Source organism: Xenopus laevis, chromosome 9_10L, assembly GCF_017654675.1.
Source record: "Xenopus laevis strain J_2021 chromosome 9_10L, Xenopus_laevis_v10.1, whole genome shotgun sequence".
Taxonomy (NCBI): Eukaryota; Metazoa; Chordata; class Amphibia; order Anura; family Pipidae; genus Xenopus; species Xenopus laevis.
Window position 1 is genome coordinate 44,136,118 of NC_054387.1, and position 15,588 is coordinate 44,151,705.

The 15,588-nt window shown below is 42.5% G+C and overlaps 1 protein-coding gene across 2 annotated transcripts in view; it reads left to right on the top strand.

The window, feature by feature from the left end:
* The window catches only part of LOC108701805 (fer-1-like protein 4), a 76,144-nt gene extending 61,808 nt beyond the window's left edge, over positions 1-14,336 (top strand). Inside the window, exons 33-40 of one of the 2 annotated variants that reach the window (XM_041577585.1) lie at positions 234-328; positions 6,818-6,946; positions 7,051-7,161; positions 8,384-8,511; positions 9,909-10,079; positions 11,716-11,870; positions 13,375-13,482; positions 14,263-14,336. In XM_041577585.1, coding sequence (XP_041433519.1) covers positions 234-328; positions 6,818-6,946; positions 7,051-7,161; positions 8,384-8,511; positions 9,909-10,079; positions 11,716-11,870; positions 13,375-13,482; positions 14,263-14,267 — 902 coding nt within the window. In that variant the 3' untranslated portion in view covers positions 14,268-14,336. Of the gene's footprint in view, positions 1-233; positions 329-6,817; positions 6,947-7,050; positions 7,162-8,383; positions 8,512-9,908; positions 10,080-11,715; positions 11,871-13,374; positions 13,623-14,262 lie in introns of those variants that run through there. The other variant, XM_041577584.1, reaches the window with a different exon arrangement.
* The last annotated feature ends 1,252 nt before the right edge of the window (positions 14,337-15,588 follow it).

The following is a 15,588-nucleotide window of genomic DNA, read 5'->3' on the forward strand; positions in this document are numbered from 1 at the left end:
TGTTTATAAACCTAACCCATGGTTCCCAAGGGTAATTTTTAAACAAAGTGTCAGAGAGCCAAAACAAAGACAACAGGTATTTAGTACCCCAAACCTATACTCATTTGTGCCCCTTAGATCAACGGGAGATTTTGTTGACATTGTAAGCCTTTTTATATTTCAATACAGAAACAAAACCAATTAAAACATGCACTGTCTGGAATGCCTAATGCCGATTCATTCTTTGCTCCTAGAGGGAAACATTGCTGCTTTAGATGCTGACGGTGATGATGTTTCCATGGTGGTGGAGATCGTCAAGCCAAAACGGAAACCTATTGCTACTCTAACGGTATGGCCATCTGAATGAACCCTAAGGGCAGCCATTGTGTTCTTCATTAAAAACAAACATGTATGTACCGTTATAAGTACAGTTACAAGGCTAGGGACAAATACCAGCTGTCATTGAAGGAGATTTCCCAGTATTTTGTTACTGCAATTTTTCTTTAAAGGAATAGTTCAGTGTGAAAATAAAAACTGTGTAAATAGATAGGCTGTGCAAAATAAAAAATGTTTCTAATATAGTTAGTTAGCCAAAAATGTAATGTATAAAGGCTGGAGTGAACAGATGTCTAATAAAACAGCCAGAATCCAACTTCCTGCTTTTCAGCTCTATAACTCTGAGTTAGTCAGCGACTTGAAGGGGGGCCACATGGTACATTTCTGTTCAGTGAGTTTGTAATTGACCCTCGGCATTCAGTTCAGATTCAAAAGCAACAGATATGACCCATGTGGCCCCCCCTCAAGTCTCTGATTGGTCACTGTCTGGTAGCCAGGGTAACCCGTCAGTGTAAACCAAGAGAGCTGAAAAGCAGGAAGTAGTCTTCTGACTGACTTGTTATACATCAAATCACTTCAGCCTTTATACATTACATATTTGGTTAACTAACTATATTAGAAACATGTTTTATTTTGCACAGCCTATTTACCTAGTTTTTATTTTTACACTGAACAATTCCTTTAAAGTAAAAGGGTGACAGACATGTGGCGTTCTTTCCAGTCATTTCCCATTATGGATATTTAAAATATGTATGGCACACCTGCATTATTCTTGTTTAAACAAACATAGCTGTCCACCAATATTGCCACTTTCTGCCTTAAACTTGCACTCTAGCAATGTACCTACTGTCTGTGTGTTTCCTGTTCCTTCCACATGGCAGTGGGCACACTATGGGTTAATCCCCCCTGCCTCGTGATTGGACAGGTTTTCCTCAATAAAAACTTACTTCCGCCCCCTGGCCGCCATCTTTTTTCCTCCTGTCGCTCCCCCCTGATGTCCAGCAGACTGCCTCTCTCCTGCTGAAGCTCCTGAGCCGAGGTTTTTTATCCTTGTGTGAGCTCTTGGAGAAGCCGACGGGCTTATGGCCAAATTGTGCCCCCGGTGCGGTCAGACGCAATGCCGTGTAAATGGCGCATGCGCAATAAGACACCGTTGCTTCCACAGCCAACATGGCGACGGACGCCAGCGTTTTTTTGCGGGAGCGCGACCGCATGGACGCGGACGCTGACGCACGCTCGATATTGACGCCAAGGCGCGAAAACGAGCGGAAATGACGCACGGAAGCAGATTGGCGCGAAAAATTTAAATTCTGGGCGCCATTTCCCCCTCAAGCTGCCAGACTGGTAAGACAACTGTTTGCCTGAGTGCCTTTGTGCGGTTCAGAGGGTACAACTGTAAGTACACCTCTGTTTATTACGTTAAGCCCACATGAATGAGCAGGACACCCTGGATATATGTGTTCCTCTCCTTCCAGGGTCAGAATTAGGATTATTCTCATGAGTTCCAGACGCTCTCATTCGGGCTCAAGGGGGTGAGTTATTACGAGAGGCGAAGATTGGATGTCTTTTCACATGGGAATATACATTGCTTAACTTAAACAGGGCTAATTGTATTCTTCTCTTGACAGGAGCTCCCCTGGAAGTCAGAGAAGAAAATCCAATAGAAGACAATGCGCTTCCTGCAACAATCCAGCTTTGCCAGACAGCAATTCCTGTGCCAAATGCATACAGAATCCGGAAGGGAATCCGGCCCAATTCAATGAGTTCATGTCTTGGATGAAGGAGTCATTTAACAAATCCATGGCTAATATGGTTACACAAGTGACGGATAATGTGCTTAAAAATATCAGCCCCCATCTCAGCGGCTTAGACCAAACAACACCTAGTGCTATTGAAGCTCCAGAAGGTGTAGCATTCATCGGCGGAGGATATCTGCAAGGCAGCAGTCTGGAAGGCCGAGGTATTGAACCAAGAAGGGATAGCCCAGAATCAGATGGAGAGCTATCAACCACCAGTTCCATTGAAGATTCAGCTTTCAACACAGATCTAGTAGAGCCCTTAATCAAAGCTTTAAGGAAAACCTTGGATTTGGAAGAAAAATCACAATCTCCAACCAAAAAAGACAAAATGTTCAAATCTATAGCAAAGAAAAATCATTTGTTTCCTATTCATGAATTTATTCAGAAGACAGTAGACTCTGAATGGGAAAATCCAGATAGAAAATTCATTATTTCAAGAAGATTCAGAAAGATGTTTCCCTTTCCATCAGACCAATCCAAAGCCTGGGAATTCGCTCCCAAAGTGGACGCGGCGATCACTCGCGTGGCCAGAAGAACCACACTTCCAGTGGACGAAGGGGTCTCACTTCGAGACCCCATGGAAAGGAGGCAAGATGCCTCACTCAAAAGAGCTTATGTAGCAGGAGGAGCTACTTGCAAAGCTGCCGTGGCCATTACCTCCGTCACCAGAGCCAACAATATCTGGCTACAAGAACTGGAAGAAGCTATTAAAAAAGGCGAAGACAGGAGCAAACTGGCCTACATGCTACAAGATATCAAGGTGGCAAACGATTTTGTAGCCGAAGCATCCATGGATATGGTCAAACTGGCAGGGAAATCCATGAGTCTGTCAGTAACCGCGAGGAGAGGTCTTTGGTTAAGACACTGGAACGCGGATCCACAATCCAAACATAACCTTTGCTCCCTACCCTTTAGGGGTAACCTACTGTTCGGACCAGAATTGGATCAAATTATATCCAAAATGTCCGCAGGGAAATCACCCTTTCTCCCTCAGGATAGGCGAGATGGGAGACAGGTCAGAGGCAGATTCACCTCTAGACCTAATTTCAAAGATGCCAAACAATATAAACCAGGCAAACCTTTTTCCAGACAATGGAAATCTAAAGACCAGTCCTTTCCTGGGAAAAGCGTTCAAAAACAGGAAAAAAGGGCATGAAGGTCTTGGAGCCCCTCAGTCCATTGTAGGAGGCAGACTCTCTCTTTTCAAGACGGAGTGGGCTCGGGAAATAAAAGACACTTGGGTGACAGACATAGTATCAAATGGATACAACTTGGAATTCAAAAGCTTCCCACCTACCAATTTTATGTCCTCAGACAGACGCATGTCCCCGGAAGGAAGGAAAGTGCTAACCTTCATTATACGAGAACTACTAGAGAAAAAGATAATATCTGTAGTGCCCAGGGACCAAAGACACCAAGGTCTGTACTCCCACTTGTTTCTTCGGAGAAAAGCAAACGGAGAATTCAGAGTCATCCTGAACCTACAATTGCTCAACCGCAATCTTCACATCCCCTCATTCAGAATGGAGACCCTAAAGTTAATATCTCATTGCATAGAACAAGGGGACTGGCTAGTAAAGCTGGACCTGAAAGACGCTTATTTACACATCCCAGTAACAAAGCGCCACAGAAAATACTTGAGGTTCAACATTCTAAACCGACACTTTCAATACCGTGCCCTACCTTTTGGACTCGCGACGGCCCCAAGAATATTCACCAAGGTCCTGGCACCAGTAATAGCCAATCTGAGACTAGCAGGAATACAAATTTTTGCTTACCTCGACGATCTCCTAATCATATGCCCCAACAGGGATCTTCTGAGGGCCCACCTTCTCACAACCTCTACATATCTTCAGAGCCTGGGCTGGTTGATCAACTGGGAAAAGAGCCACACTCAACCTACCCAAGAATTAGAATTTCTGGGAGTCCTAATAAACACTCGGACTCTATCCTTAAGCCTCCCAACAAGGAAGATTCCAGAGATCAGAGAAACGGCCCTAGCCCTCACTCGATTCCCCATGACAACAGCACGAATATGCCAACAAATCTTGGGGAAACTAGGATCCACATCAGATTGCGTCAAGTGGGCCAGAATGCACACCAGAGCACTCCAGAAGGAGTTTCTCTCGAATTGGGACCACGACTATATGAACCCCAATCAACTCATCAGTTTAAGCCCAGCTACCATGGCATCTCTCAATTGGTGGCTACAGGAAGTGAATCTCCTACAACCCATTTGTCTTCTTCCAAAAAATTGGATCACCATCACAACGGATGCCAGCAAGACAGGATGGGGGGCACACCTAGGGAATCACAGGGTACTGGGGAACTGGAACAAGGAAGAGAAACGCAAATCGTCCAACTGGAAGGAATTGAAAGCCATCTTCCTTAGTCTCCTCAAATTCCAACACCTTGTCCAAGGAAAAGCGGTACAGATCAGGTCAGACAACATGACGGCGGTGACTTATGTCAACAAACAAGGTGGAACAAAATCACGAGAGCTATTAACCTTGACCACTCATATGTACTCTTGGGTGGAACTCCACCTGACAGACCTAAAAGCAGTTCATGTCCCAGGCTGTCAGAACTCTCTAGCAGACAAATTGAGCCGCTCTCATGTGATTCCGGGAGAATGGGAACTAAACCAAAAAGCATTCCTCCTCATCCAATCAAAATGGGGTCCTTTTGCCCTAGACCTAATGGCAACGAGCAGAAACACGAAACTGGCAACCTTTGTGTCTTGGGGCCTAGACAAAGGGGCAGCTTTCAAAGATGCATTCTCAATAACATGGAACTTCCACAGACCATACATCTTCCCTCCATTTCCCCTGATTCCCCGGATCTTAGACAAGATCAAAGAGGATCGATCGGAAGTGGTGTTAGTAGCCCCACTCTGGCCAAGGAGACCATGGTTCCCTCTCCTCCTACGACTAGCAGTCGAACAACCTCTCACCCTTCCGGTCATCCCGGACCTCCTCAGCCAGGGGGTAATCTTTCATCCTCATCCCGAGAGACTACACTTGACGGCATGGCTCTTGAAAGGAGGAACCTGAGATCATCTGGGTTATCTGCTAATTCCATTTCCACACTTTTAGCAGCTAGGAAATCTTCCACCATCCAAAAGTATTTCATGGTATGGGAGAAATTTCTGGACTGGGGAAAATCTAATGACTTGAATCACCAAAACCTATCAGAAATCAAGCTAATAGAGTTCCTTCAGCAAGGGGTTGATAGAGGCCTCAGCAATTCCACTATTAAAGGCCAGGTCTCGGCTATATCTCATTTCTCCGAAACTCCTTGGGCTCAACACGCCCTGGTGAAAAGATTTTTCCAAGGGTTAAGAAGACTCAGACCTAGAGTCCGCTCAATCGTTCCCCCTTGGGACCTCAACTTAGTCCTAAACTCCTTAACTAAGGAACCTTTCGAACCTTTGGACACGGTACCCCTCAAGTTTCTGACACTCAAGATGTGCTTCCTTCTAGCGATTACATCAGCAAGGCGAGTGTGCGAGCTGCAAGCCCTGTCAATACAAGAAGGCAAACTTTCTTTCTTACAAGACAGAGTTATCTTAAGAACAACAGACGAGTTTCGACCTAAAAGACTCTCCGACTTTCATACATCCCAAGATATCATACTGCCATCCTTCTTCCAAGATCCGAAGTCGGATGAGGAAATACGTCTACACACTCTGGATGTCATTAGATGCCTGTCTATCTATTTAGATAGAGTCAAGACCTTCAGGAAGACCGAATCCCTCCTGGCAATCCCCTCTGGGAACAAAGCAGGAACTCAGCCTTCCAAGTCGACAATAGCCAATTGGATCAAGCAATGCATACATCTGGCTTATAACTCTCAACAAGACAGTGTACCCTCTAATGTAAAAGCGCACTCCACGAGGGCATTGGCTGCGTCCTGGGCATTCCATTCCAGGGATTCGGCGGAGGACATCTGCAAGGCGGCAGTCTGGTCCTCCCTTCATACGTTTGCTAAACACTATCACTTTGATGTTTTCATGAAAAAATGCTCGGCTTTCGGTTCAGCCGTTCTGCAGTCTGCTCTACCTGATAATTAAAATATTCCCTCCCAGCAATTGTGTTGATCTTTTGTACATCCCATAGTGTGCCCACTGCCATGTGGAAGGAACAGGAAACGAGAAAATCAATTCATACTTACCGAGATTTTCTTTTCCTGGACTGTAACATGGCAGTGGGCACAGCTTCCCACCCTGTTTGGGGGAGACTCCAGTACGTCAAAGATGGCGGCCAGGGGGCGGAAGTAAGTTTTTATTGAGGAAAACCTGTCCAATCACGAGGCAGGGGGGATTAACCCATAGTGTGCCCACTGCCATGTTACAGTCCAGGAAAAGAAAATCTCGGTAAGTATGAATTGATTTTCTCGTATATACCACCTCCTAATTTCTTATGGATTGATCTGAAATCCTAGAATCCCAGAATCCATCACTTCAAGGGGAGGTTGGGATTGAAGGGTTGGGAAATGGTTCCTGCGAGGGTCCTGGTTTCTATTCAAAGATCTCCTCCATGTGTGTTTATTCCTGATACTCTCCTGACTTAACAGTATTGCTATCTGCATTCTACATGTATCCCTTGTCTTTAATACAACTCAGCATTTACTATCTTGATATATAGATATAAATATATATATATTTATCATGCTAAAGAGAATCCCATGTTTTTGTATTGCAGATTTATAAGTCAGAGCTGGAGAAAGAGTTTGATGACTTCCAAGATTGGCTGTATATATTCCCCTTGCACCGAGGAAAGGCACTGGATGATGATGATGATGATGACGACAACTATATGGGAAAATATAAGGTGTCCATCCTCTGTCACGTGATACCAGCTACAGTCTTTAGGCATTTAAAGGGAAGCCTTTATCAAAATTAAAAAATTATTAATGTTATCATTGTCTCTTTCAGGGATCCTTTTATATCTACCCTACTTCCGAGGCCACCTCTGAAAACCAGATAATGAAGGGTGTACCAAGGAACCGGCCGATCAAAGTGCTTGTTAGAATCTACATTGTTAAAGTGAGCCAATTTGTATTGTTATTGAAGTAGAAAATAAAGTTAAAGGAGAAGGAAAGGAATGTTAGGCACCCCCAAGTGATTGTATTTACTTACCTGAAACCGCGAGCCAGTGCTCCTATCAGCAGAAAACTGCACCGGCCTGGAGTAATACCAGTGAACCCCACAGTGTGATCCTCTTCCCTCTTTCCTTCGTGCGGCCGTGCATGCACAGTAGAACGAAAAGCCGAGCTTTAACTAAAAAGTCGGCTATTTCGTTCAACTGCGCTTGCGTTTGCACCGGGCAAATTTGAAGAAAGAAGAAGGCAGAAGTGGATCACTCCATGGTGCTCACTGTAACCCCAGGCCAGTGCAATTTAATGCTGATAGGAGCACCAGCCCAGGATTTCAGGTAAGTCAATACAATCACTTCGGGGTGCCTAACATTTTGCACCCCCAAGTGCACCAAGCCTTTCCTTCTCCTTTAAACCATTAGCTCTGAGGTGCTTTCTGGTATGTTATAATGAGCACCCACAACAGACATGGACAAATGTCCTTCCTTAGGTGTAGGTAGTCACTCTACTACACTGATTATATACACTGAACTTGTCCTTTGTTTAGCAACCTTAGGGCATGTATGTAAATGCCTTGGAACACACCACAACTTACACAGTGCAAGATAGTCATGGGAGAATAACCATTCATGCTGCCATGTTGTTTAAAATTGAATAGTTTGCAACTGTGGCCAGTCGAGTAACCTCCTAGACTTAGTTAATCAAACTGATTTATCCTACTAATTCTTTATAGCTTGGAGTTAATACTGCCAAAACCATGTGAGGAGAGCAGTCCAAGAGGAGCAATTAAGGACAGAAAAAGAGTCAGATATAATATTAATCCTAGGTTTCACTTCACAAGTATACAATGTCGTGTTTTATCTCATGAATGTACTCTTGAATTCTATGGGGAAATCTGGAGATAAATCATTTTCTTCAAGCAACTGAACTGAGCATGTTTGACAACAATATTAATAGCATTATGAATGTATTAGAGAAGGGCTTTTAGTTATAATGTCCATGGAGAAGAGCGAGGTTTAGCTGAATTCACCTGGATAAAGAAATCCGATTTGCTGAATTGTCTCCTTGAATACTTGCGGCAAACTCTAAAGTCCATGGCACCATATGGCATTACAGGGTCTCTGAATACCAATACGATTAACTGCTTATGGTAAATGTTTTTCCTTTTGTAGGCAACACAGTTGTCCCCGACAGACCCAAATGGAAAAGCAGATCCATATGTGGTGGTGAAAGTGGGGGAGCAAGAAAAAAACAGCAAGGACCGTTACATCCCCAAGCAACTGAATCCAGTGTTTGGAGAGTAAGTTATTTAGGAACAAGGAAAGAAGGAGTTGGGTGTGTTCCTGCTCTAGAGTAATAGAAATATATTGTCTGTGGCAATTGAACACACTGAAACATGAAAATACTGAAGAGGTATGGTGTCTAGATGAGGAGCAGTAGCCACATAAAGGACAAGTGTAACCTGGGTTCAATTCCCAAATTTAGAAAACAAGCTCTAGAGGGCAGTACCACCATGTCTCACAATCTTTTCTCTGCACTGCAGTCAGTTGTTTTATTCATTTAGAAATGTTGAATAAGAAGTCAGGTACTAAATGTTGTACAGCCAGGCCCGGATTTGCGGCAAGGCCACATAGGCCCGGGCCTAGGGCGGGATCAATTAAGGGGCGGCATGCTGCCCAGCCCCACAAGCAGTTTTTTGTCGGAGCACTAGTGCTGAGCGGCTAATGCTCCGAAACCAAGCTAAGAGGATGCGCATGCACGCTATCTCTAGAGAGGGAAGGGGTGACGGAGGACGCTGGCCTCTGAGCGGATGCGCATGCGCGCTATCTTTAGAGAGGGAGGGGGCGACGGAGGACGCCGGCCTCTGGGCGCCCTCAGGGCAAATCCGGCCTTGTGTACAGCTCATATTAGCTCCACGGGCATTCTACGGCTTTATGCGTTGTAATGTGCCTTATTAAAGGAGAAGTCCACCAAAAAAACTGTTTATTGCACAATGAAAGAAAATGTCATTCTAAGCAACTTACAATGAACATGAAACAATCCAGTGGTTATTTATAGAGATCCCCTGTAAACAATGGCCTGAAGATGGCAGCATATGACTAACCTTTATCTGTTGCCAAATACTGACGCCTAATATACTGATGTTCTAGGAGTTTTTGGACACAAGCACCATCACCATTATAGCATAATAGCCTTCTGGATCCCGTATACTTTCCTGAATATAGGTATTTGTTACTCGTCATGCCATATTAGAATCTTTCTACAAACATTTGATGGATCTGTCCTACAGAACTGCTATAGGATTGGACCGGCAGGAGCAATTGTTTAGGCAGTAACTTGTCCTTTAATCTCTTTGCTGCTCACCTAGTTGTAAACATGTATACTATTCTTATTGTTAATTGTGCCACTGAATGCAATCAATATTTTGGAGCAACGTTTTAGTAGTTGGAGACTCAAGAAATGATGGAAAACACATAAACGTTATTATTTCTTCAGCTCGTTTCCAGCACAATAAAACTTCCCTAATGACATCCAGCTGCCTTTTCCTTCGCTCTGTCTATTCACCGGGGAACTTTGGGAATGTGAACCATATGTAAGAGAAACAAATAGATAAAGAAGTAACTATCCCCAGCCAAACCCGGCAACACTTCCTCACTCAGCAGCCTCACTAGCTCTATTTATATTTTTGCTGTGCAGGATTTTTGAAATGACCATTTCCTTCCCCATCGAGTCAGAGCTCCTCATCCAAGTGTTCGACCATGACCTGGTGGGATCAAACGATTTGATCGGGGAAACAAAACTGGACCTGGAAAATCGTTTCTACAGCAATCACCGGGCAAACTGCGGGCTTGCGTCCCAATACGATACGTAAGTCAAGGGAGATGAGGCTTCTTGTTAAAGGAACACCAAAAAATAAAAGTGCTTTAAATAATTAAAATAAAATGTAGTGTTGTTATGCTTTGGTAAAAAACAACTATAGTTTATGTAAATAGACTATTTTATAGCCATGGGGGCAGCCATTCAAGATAAAAAAGGAGAAAAGGCACAGGCTACTAGCCTGGCACAAATTTGTGGCGAATTTCCGCGTTTCGCCGCCAGCGAATAAATTCTACCATGAAAATTCTCACTGGCGGCAATTTCCGATTTTCACGATTTTTGAGTGAAATCCTTAACACTTTCACATTTTTGAGTGAAATCCTTCAAATTTCACGATTTTTTGGTGAAAACCTTAAAATTTCATGTTTTTTGAGTGACACGTACGATTTTCACGATTTTTTTGTGAAATCCTTCAAATTTCACGATCTTTGAGTGAAATCCTTCAAATTCCACGATTTGAGTGGAATCCTTCTAATTTCACTATTTTTGCGTGAAAACGTCCCATTTGCACGATTTTTTCGTGAACTTTTTGATTTCACGATTTTTCACAAACTTTTCGGGAGAAATTCGCCCATCAGTACAGGCTACTTAGCAGATAACAGATAATCTCTTGAACAGAATACAAAGGGATCCTACAGATTGCATCTATCTGCTATGTAACCTGTGCTTGAATGGCTGCCCCCATGGCTACACAGCAGCTGTTTCTAAAGCAAACACACCAGTTATACCAGTACAGGGAAACAGTACATTATATTTTAATTACTTGAAAAAACTTTATTTTTTGGTGTTACTGTACCTTTAAGATAAAGGATGGTGTGAGTTGGAGTCTCCATAAAACAATCAATGTAACAAAAATAATATACGTATGACCAATGTATGATTTTTTTTTACAGGGATAAGGACAGAAATGACCCCGTAGGTTTCACAGATATTTTCTGTTAGAATATATATCAGGTCTCAAAAGGGGATTAGTTATTGCTGCTTAATGCTCAGCAATCCAAGCAAGCATTCTTCCATACTATTTTATGACACGTGGTTTTTGAGGCAACGTTTAATTGGCATATGTCTTGTTTATCCATAGCAGAGGTATATGGCATCTCACACTACTAGTATAAAAATTATGGATGCACCGAATTCACTATTTGGGATTCGGCTGAATCCCCGAATCATTCATGAAAGATTTGGCCGAAAACCAAACCGAATCCAAATCCTAATTTGCATATGCAAATTAGGGACAGGAACAGAAAAAGTGGAAAAAATGTATTTTACATCCTTGTTTTATGGCAAAAAGTTATGTTATTTCCCTTCCCGGCCCTAATTTGCATATGCAAATTTGTATTCGGTTCGGCTAGGCACAAGGATTTGGCCGAATCCAAATCCTGCTGAAAATAGTGAAATCCTGGATTTGGTGCATCCCTAATAAAAATTACACGGGCAGTTAAATAAGATGCAGTGCAAATGCTGTACAGTGCTTGCTATTGATATAAAGGCTTTGGCTAAACTTGGCTGTGCCCTGTGGCACTTCCCATTCAGGTCAATAGGAAGCAATTCATTCAATTCAGCTAACAAGATGGGTTTGTGATAGTTCTTCTGTTGCTTTACCCTGCGCTACGTTTTTTTTATACAGAGACGGGTACAATACATGGAGAGATGCCTTCAAGCCCTCGCAGATTTTAAGTTCTTTATGTAAGAAGCACTCTCTTGATGCTGCAGAATACAGAAGGGAGGAGGTCAAGGTGAACAACAAGCTCTTTAAAATTCCGAATGAAGCATTCCCTGAAGGTAAGAAATCTTGTCAAGGTAAGGGGTCGTGTACATTTCCCACCCCGTGCAGAAGTGAAAGAGCATGCCCCTTAGTGCTCATTCAGCAGCGTTTCTGTCTGGGGAATAGCTGCTTTGTGCACCTTGTGCCAGATAAAGCAAATCCACCCCTAGGTGCAGGGGTGTAACTACAGAGGAAGCAGACCCTGTGGCTGCCGGGGGGGCCATGAGGCCCTAATTAATTAGCAATTTTAACATATATTTGTAAAACAGGACAACCTCTGGATATGTTGGGGGCCCTAAAATGTATTTGCTGTGGGGCCCAGTATGATCTAGTTATGCCACTGGCTAGGTGCAGACCACCCATCTTGAATAGCATTGTATTCAAGGGGAAACTGCAGTCAGGAGGGGGCCAAATAGGGGCGAAAAGTTAGGGTCAAGTTATTTAGGAAGATTATATAGAAAAGTACATTTTACACAGGAAGTAAGTGCTTTTAAATGATTTATTTTTTAACATTATAAGGGGCAAATTCACTAAAGCGCGCTGCAGCTAACGCTAGCGCAAATTCACCAGCGTGATGTCATTTCGTTACTTCGCCAATTTACTAACGGGCACTGGCGTAAATTCACTAGCGAAGTGGACCTACTCTAGCGCTACTTCAAACCCTTACGCAAGGCGAAGTTGCACTGTGGCGAAGGGACATAAGTACACTAATTCACTAACTTGCGCATTTTACTGACAGTTACCTCTTGCGCCAGACTTGCCTTCGCCACCTCAGACCAGGCGAAGTGCAATAGTGTAGATAGGGATTGCTTCAAAAAAAGTTGACATTTTTTCTAAGTCCCAAAAAACGCTGGCTTCTTTTCCTTGTTTAAGAGTGATAGGCTAAAAAAGATCATAAATTTTTTTGGGAGTACCCTCTTTCTCCCCTACATTTCCTAACATATGGCACCTAAACTATACAGTGGGCACATGTATAGGGCAAAATAACAATTCTATTTTATTTTATAAACCTTTATAAACCTTTCCCAGGCTTGTGTAGTGTAATGTATTTGCTACATATATGTCCATTGTACTTTAACTTGGCGCCGTATGCAAATTAGGCATCGCTAGTGTAACTGCAATTTGCTTGACGAATTAACGCTAGCGCAACTTCGCTACCTTTCGCCTCCCTGGGCGCTACTTCGGATTTTAGTGAATTAGTGGTGCCCTGGCGAAGTGCAGCGAAGGCTGCGCTAGCGCAACTCCACAGGTTAGTGAATTTGCCCCTAAGACTTTTATTTGTACTTCATGGCAACATAATCCATATTGGTGGCAAAGAATGTTTATTGGTAGATTTAAGGAATAGAAACCCATATATATATATATATATATATATATATATATATATATATATATATATATATATATATATATATACATACAGTATGGGTTTGTTATGTTACATAATACACATTACATAAGCGATTCAATTATAAGGATGTGCTTTACAGGTTATGCAATTCCACTTTACTTGTATTACAGAGGCTTTCCAGAGGGACAGGAACAAAGAGTTGGATGAGAGGTTGTCGGCATATGATGAACACAAAGCCCTGTATGTTCTCCAACACTGGGATGAGATGCCAGAGTACGGTAAAAGATTGATTTTAAATTCTATTCGCGATGATTGTGTACAAAAATGTAACCCAAATAAGACTAATACACAATTCAAAACTCAAACCAGTTGGAAGTGTGTCGGAGCCATTCTTGTAGCCTGAAACTAACAATGACGTCCCAAGAAGTAATATATGATATATACAACAGAAATCACTTCTACTATCTGTTACTGGGTGGTGAACCTTATATGGGCCCTCTACCCATTTTAACCCACGCTAACCCACGCAATAAACTTTTTCTTTCAGTCCAAACCTGCTCAATTCACATGCTAAATTGTGGGTCTAGCAGGTTTTAGACCAACCCCATCTCAAGACTAGACAATAGATGAGTCTAGATCCTAGACAATAGATGAGGCTCAATCCTATATTTGTTCCTTCTTTTCATTTAAAATGATTACCCCAAAGACACTGTGCTTCTATAAATATGGCTGAATATGACTTGAGTTCTGTTGGGCCTAACAAACAGGAAAAACATTAATGGAACCGTGGTTATCATTTACTAGTTATACTTTGCACCAGGCCCGGACTGGCAATCTGTGGGTTCTGGCAAATGCCAGAGGGGCTGCTATAAGGTGCCATAGAAAGTCAGTATTTAGTGGGCTGGTGGGGGCTGTTTGGGCCTCTATGTGGGCTAATTGGGCCTCTGTGTACCTGAAATGCCAGGGCCTATTTTAATGCTCAGTCCGGACCTGCTTTGCACAATGTGGCTGTTTTGTTTTCTAACAAGATTAATGTTAGTATTTTTTTATTTTTTTAGGGTGAGCTGCACATGTGGATCGACATGTTTCCAACAGATGTTCCTGCTCCTCCCCCTGTAAATATTAAACCACGGGAGCCAGTAAGGTAAGCCTAATGCAAGCTGCTGAGTCTTCAGTCAAGTGTGGGATCTTTTATCTGGAAACCTGTCACACAAAAAGCTCTGGATTGCCATTTACCATAGTCAGAGTCCTATTTAAACAAGCAATTATTGAGTACCTGGTACATTATGACAGCAAAGCTATTATCCATCCATATTGATTGCAAGACCACGTCTACTCTCAACCAGTTTTCATAAATAAAGGTTCCATGGTTCCACCCTCCATGTAGGTAACTGGATGAAGATCCATTTATTTGGGGACCTGGTCAGATCAGCAGAACTTTACATTTATGATCGATTCTAGACAATACTAGCAAAATGCTAGCATTAGTGAGTAGTAATGGGCGAATTTGTCCCATTTTTCTTCAATGAAAAATTTGCGAATTTCATGTGAAATTCACAAAACAGCAAAACTTGAATTTCGCCGCCTGCGTCAACTCTGACACTCACGTCAATTTTGACACCGATGTTAAAGTCAATAGGCATCCGAATAATGTTGACGCGTGACAGTTTCGACGCGAGCGACTTTTCCGATGCGCGTCCAAAATTGTTTGATGCCGGCAAATTTTCGCCAGTGAATTTTTGCAACAGTTTCGCGAATTTATTCGCCGGCGGTGAAACTCGGAAATTTGCATGGAATTCGCGCCTGGGGAAATTAATTGGCTATCACTATTCGTGAGCACATGTTTATGTGAATTAATTTGGATCTAATGTGAAAATATAAGGTTAAGGCATGAAAGATATGGACACAGAGATTGTTTGCAAAGTTTGTTTTGGTTTAGTAACCCATAACATCGAATTAACAGGTTGCATTGCTTGGTCTGCAATATAAAAGCAAACATCTGATTGGGTTACTAGATATAGAAACGCTATATATGCCAAATATGAAGTTAATAAATAAATATGGCCCTTTCATATTGAGGTTCTCATACGCTTAGTGAAGAACTGAGGCTACTATTGAATTGGAGACTTAAAGGAGCAGTAGGACCAAGAAAATAAATTGTTTAACGTAATGAAAATATAATATACTGTTGTGCTTTACTGGTAAAACTGACCTGTTTGCTTCAGATACTCAATAGTATAATACAATAGTTTATATTAACAGCTGTGTAGCCATGGGGCAGCCATTCAAAGCTGAGAAAGGAGAAAAGGCACAGGATACACAGCAGATAACAAATAAGCTCTGTAGTATACAATGGGATTCTTCAGAACGTATCTGTTATCTAC